This window comes from Mesocricetus auratus, unplaced genomic scaffold (assembly GCF_017639785.1).
Source record: "Mesocricetus auratus isolate SY011 unplaced genomic scaffold, BCM_Maur_2.0 Super-Scaffold_100019, whole genome shotgun sequence".
Classification (NCBI taxonomy): Eukaryota; Metazoa; Chordata; class Mammalia; order Rodentia; family Cricetidae; genus Mesocricetus; species Mesocricetus auratus.
The window spans coordinates 36,197,548-36,216,619 of record NW_024429200.1 but is presented as its reverse complement, the minus strand read 5'-3'; the positions used below and the strand labels follow the sequence as shown (position 1 = coordinate 36,216,619).

The window sequence follows — 19,072 nt, the reverse complement described above, 5'->3', positions numbered from 1 at the left end:
CCTGGCTTTGGAACCCAGAGACACCACGTAAGTCCACTCTTAGGTTTTGGTTCTTAAAGGAAACCTGGGCCAGGTGGACAGGTGCAGATCCACCCAGATCAAGTACCCAGGCTGTACCTCGCTATCTACCAATCCACTCACACCACTAGACTTGAGAAGGCACAATCTTTACAGGAATTCCTAGCTGCTGGGTCACTTCCAGCTTCTATCTGAGGCATTGGAGGGGGCCCAGACAGAAAAACACCACTCACTGTGCCGAACTCCCCCACCTACAAGTGTCTGGAAAACGACTGTGTTAAACCTCTAAATTCTGAGGACACTTGTGACATGATGACATTGATGCAAACAACATCACATAGATAGGAAAATGTAACTAACTTCGCAAACTGACTTCTCTGCTAATTTTGGTATTGAATTTCAGTGACATACTTGAGGAGTGACTGGAATGACACATTCTTTTTTTTTCCTTTTTTGTACTAGTCTTTCTTTCTTCCCCCCTTTTACTACAAAAGGTCTTTCTATGGCTGATCACGACCAACTGACACCACAGCCCACCCGCTGACCAGAGGAGGTGCATGCGACCCTAGCACCAAGCAAGGAACCCAAGGCTGAGCACTTGGGCCTCAATATGTGCAGTGTTTTGAAGAAAATGACCTCCAAAGGGAGTGGCATTATTAGGAGGTACGGCCTCATTGGAGTAGGTATGGCCTTGCTGGAGGAAGTGTGTCCTGTGGGGGTGGACTCTGAGATTGCATATATGCTCAAGCTGTATCCAGTGTCTCAGTTCACTTCCTGTTGTCTTCAGCTCAAGACGTAGAATGCTCAGCTCCTTCTCCAGCACAATGTCTGCCCACATACTGCCATGTGCCATCATGGTCATAATGGACTAAACCTCTGAACTGTAAGCCAGCACCAATGAAATGTCTTCCTTTATAAGAGTTGCTATGGTCATGGCGTCTCTTCACAGCAATAGAAACCCTAATTAAGACAGAATAAAAGAAAACACGCAGCCACTGATGCAAGGGCCTCAGAGCTTACACTAAGCAAAGAAGACCTATACCAACCATTTTATAAAAATTCAGTCATGTGTTATGTTTCCACCAAAATATTTAAACCAAATCTGCAAATAAGAGTAATGATTACTTATAGTAAATATCATTATCATTTACTATTATTGACACAAAGTTATGGTAGTGGGAGAACTGACAAGGGAGATCTCTGCTTGTCAATTATTACACTATTGAACTGCTTCCTAGCTCATAGGCCAATTTACAGCCACAGACTGAACCACATAGGCCATCTCATCCTAAAGACATTTAAAGTACTAGACAGAATAATTTAAATGCCTACTGAAGTTTGGTGCTAATTTACATTTTACTATCAATGATCCTACTATAAAGTACTATTTCATCCATGTATCTACCCACTCGTTTACTTCACAGCTGCTTAACAAAATACCTGCAGGACACCGTTCTACATACAGGAAGTAACGCAGGGACGGAAACGGATGAAGATTCATGCCCTCTTACAAATCTTACGCTAATGGCAAGCAGACAGCACACATTAATTCTTACAAGTAATAAGTGGGCACTGTGTTAACAGTGTAAACCACTTAACAACAGTTAAAATAAGGTCCTCAAGAAAAGCAAGCAAACAATGCGGTGCATTCCTACAGAATTCTGAGAAGGACGCCGATTCCATTCATTGAATAGCACAGGTGCGAGAGCTTCATCAGCACGGCAGACTTTCCTGTTCCCTTCAGATCCCGTGCTGCATCAGGGAACTTGAGACCTTGGTGCTAGCCCAGATTCTTCCCTTCTTCCCCGGCTTTAACACCTACAGTGTTATCCATCCTCTCTCCTTCGGACAGAGACATCCTAGACCAGTGCTCACTGTCTAACGATAGATTCTACTCTTATTTTATCAGCAAGATGAGACATGTACCACTTTCATAAATTTGCTTCTCTTGGTTCATCTCAGAAGCCAGGAGCCAGTCAGCCAGTCTTCCTTCCTTCTGCAGGGTCTCCTGCAGCCCAGGCTGGTCTCGAACTTGCCATGTAGTGGAGACTAACTCTACACTCCCATTCCTCCTGCCTCAGCCTCAGTTAGGATTACAGGCTTGCGCTACTATGCCCTGCTGGGTTTCTAGATCTGAGATTTGTACCAGTGGATTCAACTGCATGCTGAGGTCATCCCCATCACTCCAAGGCAATCAGAAGTAGAGAGAAGTAGAGAGTAAAACCCAAAAAAAGACTTTCCCCTGCAAAACCTGATGGTGTATCTCTGATCCCAGTTGGCATGGATAGTAGTTTAAAAATCCAGAAGTTCATTAAATCAAAATGATTTAAAAAGTTGAAGTAATTTAGAATGACTAGCAGGATATTATGATTTTTGTGAACTATGTAAAAAAATATGTGTTATTTCAAAGATCAAATTAAGTCACATATTCTTCATTCACAAGTAGCTGTGTGAAACCTTTTATCCACCACTTCAAATACTTATGTCTTGGTTCTTAAGAGGTTTAACAAGAGAAGAGTCTCATTTTTTATCACTCTTCAGTATTTTTCTAAAACAATTTTGTAGGGTTGGTGTACATACTAAATCATCTAAAACTCCCAACTTGAGACCATAGATTCTCTTAGTCTCCACTAAATTTTTTTTAAAAAAGAAACTATCTTGTTTGGGGTCCAAGAGATTGCTTAGCAGCTAAGAGCATTTGTTCTTTGTGCTGAAGACTCAGGAACAGTTTCCAGCACCCACATGACAGCTTACACCCATCTGTAATTCTAGTTCCAGGAGATTCACCACTCTCTTCTGGCTACTACAGGCACCAGGCATGCACACAGCACACATACATCCACATAGGCAAAACACCTACACAGATAAAATAAGTCTAAAAAATAATAAATAAATAAATATGTATTGCTTAAGGTCAGTACCCCAAAGTTTAAAAATCTATTCTTGGAATAGTCTTTTGTTTTTCTTTTTCTGTAGCCAAAGTGGCAACACTCCTGATGTAACACTTGTATGCCTTTTAAAACCAAAAGTGTGCCAGGAAAAGCAAATGTTTTATGCTACCCATTAGGAATACCCAGCGCAAAGGTTAAGAGGGTGCTTATCAATAAAGAAAGTGAGAAAAGAAAGAAGATTTACTAGAAACGAGTGCCCTTGAAAGGAGCCTGGCCTCCTTGCTTGGAACAGCAACCCAAGCACAGAACAATGTGAGTATCATGAAGCAGCTTTGTGACAGGAACTGATCTGAAATGGAGCAGGGAGCTCAAAAGTGTGACATAAAATGAGTAATTCTGTTTGAGAGCTTACGGTCTGAAAAGGGTGACAGTGTGGGTGAGATGGTACTTGCTGCCAGCCCTGATGATCTGTGCTCAACTCCTGGAAGCCACATGGTGGAAGGAGAGAACCAACTCTTCCCGGGTGTTCTCCGACCTCTACATGTGCGCATGTGCGCGTCCATCAGTCACAGAAACATACCAATCAGGAAGTGTGGGTCCAACTAAACATGAGCTACCAGGCAATGAATCTAGAGTAGTCTTAAAACACGAAGCACAAAGGACATCAGGGTCCCATCCGAGCGACCTCAGACTCTCACACAGAAAAATGAAATTCCATTAACAGATTGGATCACTGAGATCCAACAATGGGCAGATTCAACATTAATTTTAACATAAAGATTTTATTTACTATAACACTGAATCCATTCATGCTGTCACATGGGGTAGGAGAGCTATGAAAACACATACTTCCACTTCATCAGTACACACAGCAGTTTCCTCCAAGAAATTACATTTTCTGCTTGAGGGCAGAAGTTAGTTTTGCTAACAATTTCCATTTTTGTACAGTATGGCCTTTTAGTAGTTTCATTTGATCATGCTAACCCACTAACGTCCAATGTGTATGAATAACTTCCTCATTTACTGTTGAGAAATGGCACTCAAGATACATTAATAATTTACCCAAGATCACATAGCCAGTAAGTTGAGGGATCAGGGAAAAAAATCAAAGTCTCCCAACTTCTGGTGTATGAGTGGTATACTTGTTACTATTAAGAAAAAGTACAAACATACCCAAACATACATTGGTAACAATCTTCCAAACCCTATTAATCAACCTCGATGATCTCGCTGTGTTTTTGGAAGCGATTTTCAGACTTCATATCTTCATTTATAGGGTGGGGCAGGATGGAGACATTTCAGTGTGTTACCACTGTGTGGATCACATTTCAACAAAGATGCTCCATAAATACTTGTTCAGTGGTAAGAACTCAACTTCTCAGACATCACCATCTATTTCTGAGAACACAGTAACTCATCCTCTTTATCTGACACTCTTTCACGTAGTGCAAATAATCCAAAGGGCCCTTACCTCAGCATCCCCTTTCCTATGACATCATTCATTTGCTACGGTATTCATGTTCTTGTCACTGGGCATGTATTATCACAAGACTCTTTGTGCCTCAGGGATCTTACAACTAGGGTTAGTTGAGGAGGATAAAGTATTTTATGTAACAGTTAATATAAGGGAGCAAATATAGTCTGCCACACCAGAGGTCCAAAGTTGTCAAGACAGGAATGTATCCCAGAAGATATAGTATTAAAGTGCAACAACAGGGCAACTTCACACACTGGCCCTGAAATACAGGAAGCATTTCATAGTGGTGCATGGAAGGGCCCCAGGCTCACATTCTGAGGTTTATTCCAAGTAAAGTCATTGAACTAGATTAAGAAGGGTATCTGCAGGAACCGGAAAGGTCTGTTTGTCCACAAATAACAAGTACACAAAGAACATATGAAAATATCATTAAAGTAATTATCAATAGTGAAGACTAATAAGGGTAGCCAAGAAACACTTAAAATGTGAGTATATGTGAAGGTTCTTACTAAAAAGACTTCATGTATGCCTACAGTAGAACACCCCCCAAATCTCCAATATCAATGTTAACCCAAAATATCTGCAAAAACACAGTGATTGTGCTTTTTATGTCTTTAACTGCTGCTTGGCAAGTATGTTTCCTAAACAAATGAAACATAGGAACACTGGCTATTCTTCCAGAGGACCAAGGTTGATTCCCTAGTACCCACACGGAAGGTAAGAATCATTTGTAAAAACTCCAGTTCCAGGGGATCTGACACCCTCTTCTACCCTTCTTAGATAGCATGGTGTGCAAGTGTGTATGCATGTCCATACACAGAAAATAATTTTTTAAACTCCTTAAGAATAATAGACAGTGAAGCGCTATTTTTTAGCAATGGAAAATATTACCCATTGGTTTATTTGTTCAAATGTGCAGTCAGCTATCTATAAATAAATCTCCAACAGTGTGTATTAAACACAGCAACTCTATCAACTGAAATCTAAATGAAAAAAAAACATTCAGGCACATTTGATCAGAAAGTTGATCTGGTATAATGACATTCTAGCTAGGGGGAGGGAGGGAGAGAGGGAGAGAGGGAGAGAGGGAGAGAGGGAGAGAGGGAGAGAGGGAGAGAGGAGAGAGGGAGAGAGGGAGAGAGAGAGAGAGAGAGAGAGAGCGAGCACGCGAGCTCTCTAGCCAGCAACACAGGACACACCTTTAATCCCAACACTCAGGAGGCAGAGGTAGGCAGATCCCTGAGTTCAAGACCAGCCTGGTCTACAGAGCTAGTTCCAGAAAAACCAGGGCTGTCTTGAGGGGAAAAACAAAAATGTAAGTTTCATAAATGTAGCAATTCCCTCTCACTTTTTTGTTCATTGCCCTCCCCTTATTTTCTAGGCCAGGAACATAATAGGACCTTAATGCAACTTGGTACATAAACAAACTGCTGATAAAACAAGTTTATTTAATTTCTGTGTCTTGGGTCAGGATGGCAAACAGAATTCATTTGCAGAATGCAAAAGCACCAACCTTACGGTCTGATTCTGGCAAAGGCTCCAGATCTCAGGATTACAAACTGCAAAATGAGAGCAAATCTAATGCAGGTCGCCACTGGCTCATCAAGCCTGTGCCTGGAGAGTATCAAGCGCAGGTAAGCAGCAATGTGATTGCTGCTGTGCAAGGTTGGAGAGCTTTGACACCAACAATAGTAAGACTGCCTTTCTGGTAAATCCATCAAAATTAAATCTTAAAACTTCTGGAAAAACCAGTGTGTTTATTGTGCTCCTTTAAGCTCAGAGGCTTAACTATGTGTGGGTAGGTACTATAATTACGACCAATTACTTATGGCTTGAAGGCACAAAACTAAACAAAAAACAACAACAACAAAACAGGCTTATGAGCATAAAACTTACCCCAGGCGGGACAACAAAGTACGGGTTCAGGGGCTCAGTTTTGACACTCTCCCTTGGACGGAAAGGAATTGTTGTCATTTGTCCTGGATTTACTAACATTGCCTCTAAAAATATTAAACAAACTTCTAAAATATGAATTCCTTGTTTAGCCAAGCAAGTCATGGCTGAACTAGGTGGTGGAAAACAAAACTAAACAAAACAAAAAACAGAAAGAAACCAAGAGAACCAAAAAAGAATGGAGATGGTGGCTTGTGAGGGTGACCATCATTAGCTATGACACTTGGGGTCATTTCACTGATTTCATGCCATATAGCCATTTGCTATGGGATAATCCTCTTGTATTCTGAAAGATTTGTCACTCCAACTGGATGTGATTGGTCAGTAGCCAGGCAGGAAGTATAGATAGGAAAACCAGACTAAGGATGATGAGAAGGAACAGAGCGGAGTCGGAGGAGTCTCGGGCAGATGCAGAGGGAGCAAATGAATGTACCATGATAATAAGGGTACCACCAAGTGACAGAGCATAAGTAAGAAATAGGGGTTAACTTAAAATGTAAGAGCTAGTTACTAGTAAGACTGAGCTACCGGCTAAGCATTTACAATTAATATAAGCCTCTTTGTGGTAATTTGGGAAGCAGCTGCTGGGTATTTGGTAACAGGTGGTTGGGACAGGAAATGCCTGCTTACTTATGGTGTCCAATGTGAGGTGAGAATTTCCACATAAAACCTGAGAAAGCTTTAAAAAAAATTCTAAACACACCAAAGAACAATTCCAAGACAGCCAGAACTGTTTCATAGAGAATTCCTCTCTTGAGATCTTCCTTCACAGGAATGGAGTAGAGAAGTAACAACTTTTCCCTGGAGCCAGAGCTGAGAGTAGCAGAACACTTTCAAAGTGGAGTTGTTATACTCCTAGGGACCTGAGCAGAATTGTAACAGCTTCACCGGGGAAGCCCTCCCCTGCCCAAACAGAGCTATTGCACTGGGGAGCCTTTCCCTGGAGCAGGGCTGTAAGCTGCTACACTTACTGTGACCTGTGGTATTCCTTGGCTCCCAACTGCCAGAATACCCTTCCACCCGAGCTGTAACACTTAGTATTCTGTGGCTCCTGAGTGCCAGAATCCTGCCACAATGCTTACAATAGACAGTCATAAAAAAGAAATATAGTTTTAAAATAATGAAGTCCTTAAAAAGGGAGTAGAATGACATTTAAAAAAAAAGCTACACAAAGATGGAAAATACAGAGTATTATTGTGTTGTCTTAAAACTTTTTAACTGCTAAGAGACCTCGGATTATGAAAGCTGCTAGATTAAACCAACCTATATATTAAACAATATCTTAACATCAACATTGAGTCGAAAGATATGTCACTTTTGAAAGAGGTTCTGCTTTATTTCTACAGGAAATGAGAGGCTCTGGGATCATTCTGAGTTAAGAAAAATAAGGTTTGATAGAGGAAGATCTGCTGAAAAATATGCTGGGAATGGATGGCCCAGATGACACCACATTTCAGGGCATCTCTGTTGCTGTTTCCTCTGAGTTCTGCATCCAGAACAGCTTCAAAGCTGTTGGCTGAGATGATCCAGCCTCACAGAATACTCCAGTGAGCACTTGACCATAATCCTACATTTTCTCAGGGTCCCCCAAAGATTACCAGCACCTCTAATCAACAGGAAGTAGTCTAGAGAACTATGCCCACAGTTCCCAAAAATGGATTATGGATGTTTGTCTTTGTTTAGGGGGTTGATTACAAATTGTTATTGGTTATTGTCAAAAATAGGCTAAACAAAAGAGAAATTCAGATCTTTTTCTAAAAGAAGGGGATTCGATACCGAAAAGATGGGATAAAGGGGTAGATTACTGAATCTACTTTAATCCAAAAAAAACTACTATTAATCTTACATATTTTACAATGGTATGGATTTTGCGACAAATTTAAAGTTAATTTTGTTATACTGTTTGTATGTTTCTACTCCTGCTTAAGGTATTGTGTTTATTCAGCTCATTTAAATTGTAAAGTATAATTAAGAAATACAGATTAACAGTCATCTGTAGTACTCAAATTTATAGTCATGTAAGGTATGTTTTCAAGGTCATACACAGACATACGTAGATTGATAGATGTTCTTCACTTCAAAAACCTACAGAATATATGGCATTTAATGTGCTTACTAACCCAAGGCTTAGGAAGAGTGAGACAGGGCTGCTTCTGGCAGCACCAATCTACATCAGGGAAAATGATGCTACTGAAGGAACTCTGCATTTCACCTCCTTTGCTGGCAGGATACTGTCCAACCGGACCAGCAGAACACAACACAGGAGGCTGCTGAACTTTGCCAAGACAAGGCAGGAAGGTCCTTCAAAATTCCCTGCTCCACAGAAAAGTCTGTCCTATATTCAGGCTGGATGCCCCAGTTTTGCAGAGGAACCAAGGGGAACTGCCCAGACAGCCTGATGTCCCTGTCATCAGGTCACATTTCACCCTTCTGGGGTCTTTGATGGAGTTGAACACTAGATAGCTGTAGTTACAGTTTTCCATAATTATAATTAAAAAGGTGAATTAGATGTAAAACTTTAGAGTCACAAAAATAAAATAGGTAATAGAATGTTTTCTCTAATTTTGGTGAATACAAACAGACTGGATGTTGTAACTGTAATTCTTACTTGATAACTGTTTTGTTGCATATAATCTTACTGTTAAAGTTTAAACCTTCCTTTTTGACAAAAAGGGGGAAATGCTGCAGGATAATCCTCGCGTACAGTATAAAAATTTGTCACACGAATCGGTTTAATAAAACACTGATTGATAGCCCAGTAGCCAGGCAGAAGGTGTAGGTGGGCACCCACACTAAGGATGATGGAAAGGAGAAGGGTAGAGTCGGAGGAGTCACCAGCAGACACAAAGGGAAGGGATGAACATGGCATGTTAATAAAGATACCACCACATGGCAGAGCGCAAATAAGGAATAGTGGTTAACTTAAAATGTAAGAGTAGTTAGTAATAAGCCTGAGCAATTGACTGAGCGTTTAATTAAGTCTCAGTGTGTTTATTTGGGAGTTGCTGGTGGGATAGAAACTTCTGTTTACAGCCAATCAATTGCCTTCGCTAACAAATTCAGAGTATGGGTACCCAAGCAGTTTTTTGGTCCCTATTGTGCAAGTTTCCTTGGCGATTAAAACACTCTATCCTGCAGGAAACTCCTTAAGCAGAAGATAAACAACTCAGAATAGCTTCAAGAAATCCTTGAAACTGACCAGATTCAGCAGGCTCCTCCCTGAGTCCCCTTTCAGAAGAGCTGAGTCATCCTGCAAAGAAGACTGACACCCCCCCTACCCCCTACTGAGTTGCAAAGATTCTGAGAGACCAGACCAGATGTCTGCAAGAAGCAGAAACCAGCAGAGCTGCCTGGGAGAGGTTGAGACCAATTGAGGTGCCTGAAAAAAAAGACACTCTCCAACCTGTTCAGCCACCTGCCAACTGTGCAGTTTTTTGATCTGTCACTTATGCTGGGGTTGGGTTCTAATGATGCAGCTGTGTTTGAGTCCTTACTGCTCCCATGAGTAATTCCTCACCCACATTCCTGTAAGTAGCCCCAATAAAACTCATTCGTTAAGCAAGCTGGACTTTAGTCTGTGGTGGGCTTCCTATCTGGTATGAGTAGATGGTGGTGACACATCTCCCTAGGAAATGCTTTGTCACAGCAGTCCTGGAGTGTCTAAACAGGAAATCTGACTTATTCTGTAAAAACATCGGATAATGATCCTTTCCTCGAAATCTGCTCTAGGCTGAGGATCTGGCAATCTCCAAAATGCTCAGGTACCTCAAGTGCCTGTACGTTTAGATGACTCTCGCCTACATTCTCACATTATCCTCACAGCTAGCTCTAAGGTGCCGTAAAAGGTAAAAATAAACTTATAAAGCTTTTCCTTTTCCTGATGAGTAGGTCCTCCTAGAAATTGCACAGTTCAGAATCCCTTCATGGGGTCAACTAAAACTGTCTACGGAGACGCCAGTTTCATAAAGATAAAGCAGGAGATGGGGATGAGCTGGGTAGCCCGCCTCACCAGCAGAGCAGCCTGCTTCTGCCACAGGAATTTGTAATGGACTGCACTCAACGAACAGGTTATGCATGGGAGCTTCCTGGCAAGAACATTATTTTATTTGCATGTATGATAATCACCCTTACCTGGACCCTCCACCGGTAACACACAGAATGAAATCTGGTATTAACTTCTCAGGTTGGAATTGATCCTTTGCTGCAGATTCACTCCTCTAGGATAGTAACCCAGAGTCAACATGTGCCCTCCTCCCTCCATTATCACAGACCTCCTTTGTAACACACACACACACACACACACACACGCACGCACGCACGCACGCACGCACACACGGTTATCTATTGCTTGATGTAAATTCTGAGTTTCTAGAAGACTCATTCTCCCAAACCCCATTGTCTTTTGTTCTCACACCCCAGCCCTCGTACCCGTCACCTAGCTAAGGCGCATGTACAACGGGGTCCTATCTTTACGGTCTCTTTTTACTTATTTATGCATTATGATTCACTGTGCTGCATTCTGGCCTGAAATCTGACTATATTGGGAATAAAGCAATACAAAAACCTCTCAGGATTCCGTAGACTCCGAGTCTGCGGAGGGCTTGGTATTTCAAAGGTCAGTCCTGGGTCTCTCCATTTTGATGACTAATGTTAAATTGTTTGACTTTCTACAAAAATATTTGGCTGTGCTTATTTACATAATTGCATCCCCTGGGCACACAGTAGGCACATATTTGTTGCACCGAATCCCCACAGGAATGAGAAGACAGGACGAAGACGCCCAGACCATGACTCTCCTATACAGAGCTGATGAAGAATGGTGGAGTCATCACCTAGTTTGTACTAGGGTCCGTGCATTCCCTTTTCACTCTGAGCTACGCATCTGTAGAGAGAAGGATGAAAGACGCACGGGGAAATCCCAGCACCCCTGAGAACACACCACTATCCTCACCACATACGCAGGCACACACTCTCTTTTAAAGCTAGTGACTTCACAAGAGAGCTGGTTAAGAAGGGTCCCCACCCACTTGCAGCACTCTCCCAGGGAAAAGAGGCTTCAGAGTACCACAGGCTAGACTCACAGCTAACCCTTGGGAGACGCAGTCTAAGACCGACTGTACCAGTCCACGGATACTAAATGACACAATCATTTAAGAGGCTTCTCCCCCACCCATCCTTCCCTCCAACTCTCCCTCCCTTTCTCTTTAGATGGGGTCTGTTGTAACTCAGGCTGGCCTTGAACTCAGGATCCTCCTGGCTCAGTGTTCCTAGTATCCAGCCGTGGAAGGCGTTTGTTTTTTTGTTTGTTTGTTTTGTTATCAATGTTTAACATTAGGCATCAACATTGAAACTTCTTAGACCATCAGAAGTCATTGATCTACATTTTCAAAAAAAAGGCACCACCATGGATGTGACTGGCAAACACATTCTTACACATTTCTGCATTTTCTTAAACTTTATTTATATTAGGCTCCACCCTTACAGTTTCCTTCTAATTACCACAAGCTGGATACCTCTTCTCATTCTCAGACTCTCAAAAATTCCCCCGCAGACGGGCAAAATAAGTAAGAGTTTGAGGGACGTTTCTAGGTTGTCTGGTTTTGTTCCTAAAAGACACCCCCACCCACGACCTCCCCCCCCCCAACCCTGGGGCAAGCAATGGAGTGAAAACACTTCAGAGCTGCCTGGCTTCGGGAAAGTCAAGGCAGGTGCCCTGTCTGTCAAGGTCACCGGTTCCATTGCAGAACTCGTCTGCGACTCCAGCTGGCTCACCAGCCGCCCCTTGCTGCCACCTTCCCGGACCCAGCTCACCTGACCACGTTGGGGTGCTCGAAGGTCTCCAGGTGCCTCAGCACCGCCACCTCGCGGATGGTGGAGAGCGGCATGCCCTCCTCGCCCGTCTGCACTCGCACGCGCTTCAGGGCCACGAAGCGGCCGCCGTTCTTCAGGTCGCGGGCCTTGAACACCTTCCCGTAGGCGCCCTCGCCGATCTCCGCCACGCACTCGTACTGCTGGTCGGCGCGGCTCAGGCCGTCCTTCTCCATGCTGGCTGGACGCTGCCTCCGGTGCGGTGCCGAGGGGTCAAGAGAGTGCGCTCGCTGCCCTGCACGCCTCGGGGACGCCCGGGGTCGCACTCGCCGCCGCCGCCGCCGGGCTGGACAGAGCGACCTCGTCGCCCGCGGGCGAAAGCCGGGCGCAGTCGCCGCCGCCGCCGCGAAACTCCGCCTAGCCGAGCCGCGCCGCCGCCGCCGGAGAGCGCCGATCCCTCCTCTTCCCCCTCGGCGGGCGGCGATTACATAGTCTGCCCACAATCTCTGCACCTAGGAGGAGACGGGAGGACAGGGAGAAGAGCGCGATCAGACAGCCCCCGGAGGCTTCCTTCCACCGGCTTCCACCGGCTCCCCTCCTCCTCCCCTCCGCTCGCCCCGGCCCTCCACCCGGCTGCCCAGTCTTGCCCGGTTTCTCGGAGCAAAGCCCAGTTACTTTTTCTTCCCCGGCAGGGCTCGTGCAGTGGTTCTTCGCGAGGCGAGGTGGCAGGGGGCCCCTCGGGGATGAGCGCCGCGCGGGACGCAGCGGGACGGACGGGAGGGGGCGTGCCGAGCAGCCCAGAGTGTGCCGGGAGCGCGGGGGAGGGGAGGCGGGCGCCGGGCGCGTCAATGTCACGGCTCAATATTTATACCTATACCGTTGTTCTCTCTCGGCCGCCCTCCCCGGACTCCCGGGGCCCGGGCGTGCGTGCAGGGGGGACCCGGGGGGCGTTGGGAAGCTGGTGCGAAAGCGCCTCGGGTTCACACCCGTGTGGGGCCGCAGGATGGGGCTGGGGCTGCTCCCAGGAAACCCTGTAACCCGATGCTACGAGTGTGCGAGGAGGGGTGGTCAGACATCTGCTCGGAAATTGCTTCCTTTCTTTTTCTACTTTCAGTTTTTCTAGCGAGACATTTAAAAGGGACTCGCACACACAAATGGTCGCGGGGGGGGGCACGGCGATCTTAGGGGGAGACAGAACTCTGCCTCCGACTCGGAGGACCTCCCTGGTGGAAAGGCAGGGAGGACAGACCATCTGGTAGGGGAGGGCTGGGGCCACCAGGGGTGGGAGGGCGAGGGGCCCTGGGAGAGGAGAGTCGTGTCGTCCCCCCCCCACCCCAGCCCCGGAGATCCCCAGGGTGTTGGGAAAAGGGGGGGGGGTCCGTCACTTTGGCTCGTCGTGTCCCGAAAGCGTAACTTCGGGACCTTAACTGGTCCTTAAGTTTTCAGCTGACTTCAACCCATGCGCCCGAGCTGAAGCAGCCGCCCTTACGACGGTGGGGGTGGGGGATCGGCATAGGACTCCCGGTGTGAGAGGGGCTGCCCTGGGGTTGCGACTGTTGCAGAGCCTCGCCCGCCCGGTGTCCTGAGCGTGGAGGTCGCTCGGCTCCCCAGCGGCAGGAGGCCGGGTCCCACGCGCGGTCGGGCGTCCCCACCCCATTCAGTTGTTAGGGATGACCGAGCGAGCCTTCGTGTCCCACGGCGGCCTCAGCCTGGGCTGGACCTTGGCCCACGACAGCTGCGTGTCCGGAACCCTCGGGGCGCGTCTACCTGCCCCGCACCCCTGCTCGCCCGCGTGCCAGGAATTAAAGAACACATGGCGCGACCCCCACTGGGTGCGGGCGGAGCACGGCGCGGGCAGGGCAGGGACTCTGCGGGTTCCCTTGAGAGCTTTCCTGAAAAGCTGCGGAAAGGACCCCCCAGACCTCGCCCGGGGGTCCGCGCCAGGTCGAGGGCCACACAGGTAGCGGGAGCCGCGGCCTCGGCGGCCGCCCACCCCCTCCGGCCGCGTCCAGCCCGGGCTCCCGGAGGCGGCAGCCGTCCCACCCCCGCAGGCCTGCACCCCCCGGGGCCGGAGCGGCGGTGCCTAGCCCCGTCCCCTCCTCCACTTTTTTGTTGTTGTTGTTGCTTTCCCATGCTGGCTGAATGTGACTTGACCCCATTTCAAAAAAAGTTTGACATTAGTGCTTCAACATTTCCGCATTCCTCCGCGACTACAAAGGCTGCAGCCGCCTCCTTCTGCTTTCTGTCTCTGCTCTCTGTCTTCACACTCAATGAAATCCTTCATGAGCCTCTCCCGAAAGCCCTGCCAAACGCCGCCAGGGTCGCCACCAGCGCGGCGAGGGGGACGCCCGCCCCCGCGGGACCGCGACTCGCGCGTGTGCGCATACGCAGATGCGCCCGCGCACATACGCCCACGTGCACCGGGGACGAGTGCGCCGCCGAGCCCCCGGCTGCCCTGGGCCCGGGTGTGTGTGTGCGCGCGCTTTGAACTGCAAAACTTTCAGTAGGAAAAGGAAACTTGGGGCGTGAAGCGAGCATGAGTGCTCGCGGGGGGCTTCGACCCCGGTGGGCTGCGCGCACTCCTCGGTGCGTAACACGCCCGCCGGGATCGCCAGCAGGAAGCCTGCGTGAAACGTTTTATTCCTTGGTGGGGAGGATGGAACCCGTACCCACACCTTTTGGGAGGCTATGGAGGGAACTTGCCCCGGCGGGGGTGGGGGGATAAAAACGTGGGGCGCGCGGAAACACACTCTCCACCACGGAATCCCACCCAGACGGTGCGATTTCGAGCTTCGGTGCGACTGTCCGTTTGGAGAAGTTCCACGAGAACCGGACGCTATGGGGGTGTTTGCGCGCACCAGTCTTCAAGCTGGCACGGGACCCCGGTTGTCGGGGTGTCCCCGGTGTGGGAGGTCCCTCTGGAGACCTCTAGCTCCTCCAGCTGACCCCCATAACGTATCCAGTCTCGGCTGCTAAAGGGTTAAACCCACATGGATTCCGAGGGGCTACACAGCTCCCCACCCACCCACGCACCCACGTCCTGGCCGGGGTCCCCAGCCCTCCAGCCCACCCACGCGAGCCCGGGGCTCCTTACCTGCGGGCCAGGGGCGCGGGCCTCCGGCGAAGCTGGGGTGTCGGCCGGCCCCCCCGCACGTGCTCACCGCGCGGAGCAGGTAACTGAGTGCGGCCGGCCGGGGCGAGCAGCGCTCTGCGGGCAGGGGGTGGGCACAGCGGCGGAGAGCGGAGGGACGGGCGGCGGAGGGAGGGCGCCGCCCGCCCGCGGGGAGGCTCGGGTCTCCGGCCGCGATTGGGGGCCCGAGGCCGGGAGGCTGCGCGGCGGGGCGGGGACCTCGCTGCGAGCCTCGGGGTCTCGGACCCACCCGGCGGCGGGCGGGCGAGTGTGCAAATTAAAGCCTTCCGGAGCAAAGGAGCGAGGCCCTGCCCGGGCTGTGCTCCCCAGCAACGATCGGCTCGGGGAACGGGGGGCCCGGAGGGCGGGGGAGAGTTAAATGAAAATTTCCGGTTCTCACTGCAACCACTCGAGTGGCGGGCGGTGGGGGGGCGGGCGGGGGGAATCTCGCAAACTGAAATAAACTTTGTGAGACGAACCGGGTGGGATGCATCGCCGGGAGTCGGCAAGGGTTTCCACACCCAAGGTCCCCCAGAGTTGATGTTTTGACAGGGTGAGGCAGAGGCATCAGTCGGATGAGAAAGGATGAGAAAAACACAAAACAGCAGTAATTATGAGGGGACCCTGGGGTGGTAGACAGCAGCACTTTCCTACACGCGAAAGTCGGGAGAAGCTTGGCAGAATGCCGTACAGAAAAGAAAATACTAATCTGTCCAAGCACTTTTCACTTTCTGCATGAGCTACATTTGTTTTGTTTTCTTTCACTTCCTTTCGGCCTCAAAAAAAAAATAATAAAAAATAAAAAATAAAAAGCCCTATCTTTTCCTTTTGGACAGAGGCTGTGGTCTGGAAATTGCCAGGCACTCTTGTTAACGATCTACTTGAAGGGGCTGGCGGGGTCACAATTATTAAGTGGTTAGAAACTGTTGAGGGTTGACTAAGGTATTTCAGGAGAGCCAAAGATTCAGTTTCAGTATAGTATAAATAACAACTGCAAAATAATAGGCACGCGCACACATAAAGAGGAGTGCTTAATTTAAATGCCTTTTGAAATTTGAAACTTTGTCAGAATGTCTCCTTTACCTGAGAAAAATTGGATGCAGTACTTCAGGTAAAAATGAGATTTTGGAGAAGCGGGGTCTTCAAAACTTTCTACAAGGATTAAAAGGAAGAATCATAGCTGTCTTTGGAAATAATTCGATGTTTTCCAAATTCTGTATCTGTAGAAGACTTGAAACTTTGAAATATCTCAAGGAGAGAGAAGGGGGGAGGGGAATTTTTGTACATTGTAGAAAAATGAAAACCAAAATTCTGTTTAAATTGTAAATATTACTTGTATGAATGTTTTGCTTTTTTACTCATGTTACTAATTTCATAATTGTTTTTTTTTTTGCCTTTAGAAAATTAATTCTGTTACAATGTGAAGCAAGGCTAAAGGAATAAAAGTTGCTGGGGAAAACTGCAGTTTGCAGATGCATTGTAATAATTTTTCTTAAATAATAAAAATGAGCAATGTTGTGCCTTTAAACTTAACTCATAAAGCACATTTTGTGTTTGAGTACATCTTCTAAGATAAAACCCAGTTTCTGAGCAATTCTTGTTTGTAATTTTAAATATATCATATACTCAAAGTAAATTATTAGATAATTTATGCAAATATTGAATCACTACCAATCACTGGATTCTGAGCTGAAGCCATCCATTTTAATGACTGCTAACACTTCTCAGTGCTGGTGATTAATATGCTTATCTTATCTAAAAATAATGGTCAATAATTAGCTGCAGGAACAAGCCCATGGTGTCATGAACATATTTAAGTAAATAATTTGTTTAAAAATAGTGTCATGAATATGTTTAAGTAAATAATTGGTTCAAAATACTAAGTGGTAAGTGTCTTTGCAGAAAAGTGTTTATTCTAGGCTGGGTAGTATTTTTAATTATGACATTTGAAAACAACTGTTACTAACTAGATTAGAAATGTCATGATTAAGGTTACAAGATCACTTGGGCAATTTAAAAACAAACCCCCAAACCAATGGAACTCTTAACTTACCAGGTTGTAACTCACTTGGCATCCTTTTTTTTCCTGCTATAACTTATATATTGTGTTAATTTAGCATTATGCACTCTGCATGGTTATAGTTCATATTAAGTACCAACTGATTAAAAGTTAAAACCCAAAGAAGAGTCACAACGGCTTGCATTGAAGTAATGCAATAGAAGGTTTTTGTTTATGAATAACTTCCTCTGTGGGTAGCAGGCTATCATAACAACATTTGTGCAAAGTTTACAAACTGTGAACCAAAGTCCGATTCCTTTGTTGAGCAGTGTCCTACAAATGAAAACACAACATTTCAAGAATAATGACTGGACTCAGTGTTTTCATACTGCCTGTCATATTCCACAGATGCAAATCAAAATCATCTCTGTAACCTTTTAAAATTTAGAATTCATGTATTTATCTCTAAACTGAGAAGTTGAGTGTTCTATAAGGGATAGATGTCGTGGGAATAATTTTATGTCCAACTGTATAACTTTTTGTTTTCTCTTAAATAAAAATTAAAACTTAAACTTCTAATGTACAATTTTTATTTAAAATAGCAGTAACAGAATGTGTAATTCTAAGTCATCTCTGCGTTATAACAGGTTTCAGATGTGCAAATGCTTTTCCAGAAACTTGGAAATGCAGACTTTTGGTGATTCATTTTACATTTATTTTAATTGAAGGTCCATATAAATGTATTTTTATCGATAAAATTCACCTATTTATTATTTTGATAAAAGCATTTTTGGTTTAATAACTTGGAAGTGAGTTACCTTACTTTTTAGTCCAATTTATATATATATATATGTGTGTGTAAAGGTTATCTCATTGTTCAATAATTATCTTAAGAAATTTACTTTTTTATTACAAACAATAAAATACAATACAACATATTTTAATGCATTTTTATCCCTGCTTTAGACATTTCCAAGCTATTATCTTCAGTTTCCCCCTCAAATATAAAGTTGAAATTTTACTAAATACTTTAGGAAGAATCATTTCTTTTATCAACTTTTTCAACTGAGAAATTCTAAACTTGAAATAACTTTAACATTCAGGCTACTTAATGAATACATTCCAGCCGATGTGGAAATTACCTGGGTTTTTCTCTTTTTGTTGTAACATTTGATCCAATGCATTGCATTTGAGCAGTGTAACTTGAAAAGATGTTTATATTTGCCAGGAAGGGAAAATGCATATCAAGTAGTAGTTTATAAATTTTAAGGAAGAAAAACTCCCAGACATTATTGTCTTTGGGAGCACTCTGTTTTCATAGTTCTATTACTCTGTAATTATCTTCATGCAACATGTCAGCCCAAAATTCAATTTGTATAATTGTCTCTTCTAATTTTTCTCTTTTTTGATAAGCACCCATATCTTCCTTTTCCTTTGTGTGTGCATACCTGGAATGTTCTTGGCATGTTGTTATGACATGTCCCTAAGATCCTTTCACTGCCCATGTTAGAGTTCTGGATGGTCTGAAAAGTAATTATGGACATACACTTAGAAGAGATGATGATCGCACTGAAAATACAGACAAGCCCTGTTCAGTTTAGAGTGACTTACAATTTTCACTAAGTTAATATTCCCACTCTCACTGCAAGTGTGGCCTAATGATTGTGTTTCCGTAGCTGTTTTTGGTTGAGCTAAAAGGTGTGAATAGCTCTGAGATAGTTTCTTCAGCTGCAGCAGTGAAGGTCCAACCTTGCAGGGGTAGAGAGATGAAGTGGAGTCTGGGAAGTAGGAAAAGA

The 19,072-nt window shown here is 45.6% G+C and overlaps 1 protein-coding gene across 1 annotated transcript in view; it reads right to left on the bottom strand.

Annotated features, from left to right (window-relative positions):
* Positions 1-12,570, bottom strand: part of Cdk6 (cyclin dependent kinase 6) — a 192,806-nt gene extending 180,236 nt beyond the window's left edge. Inside the window, exon 1 of the mRNA XM_040728744.1 lies at positions 12,151-12,570. Within this exon, the coding sequence (XP_040584678.1) occupies positions 12,151-12,383 (233 nt within the window). The 5' untranslated portion in view covers positions 12,384-12,570. The remainder of the gene's footprint in view (positions 1-12,150) is intronic.
* Positions 12,571-19,072: the final 6,502 nt, after the last annotated feature.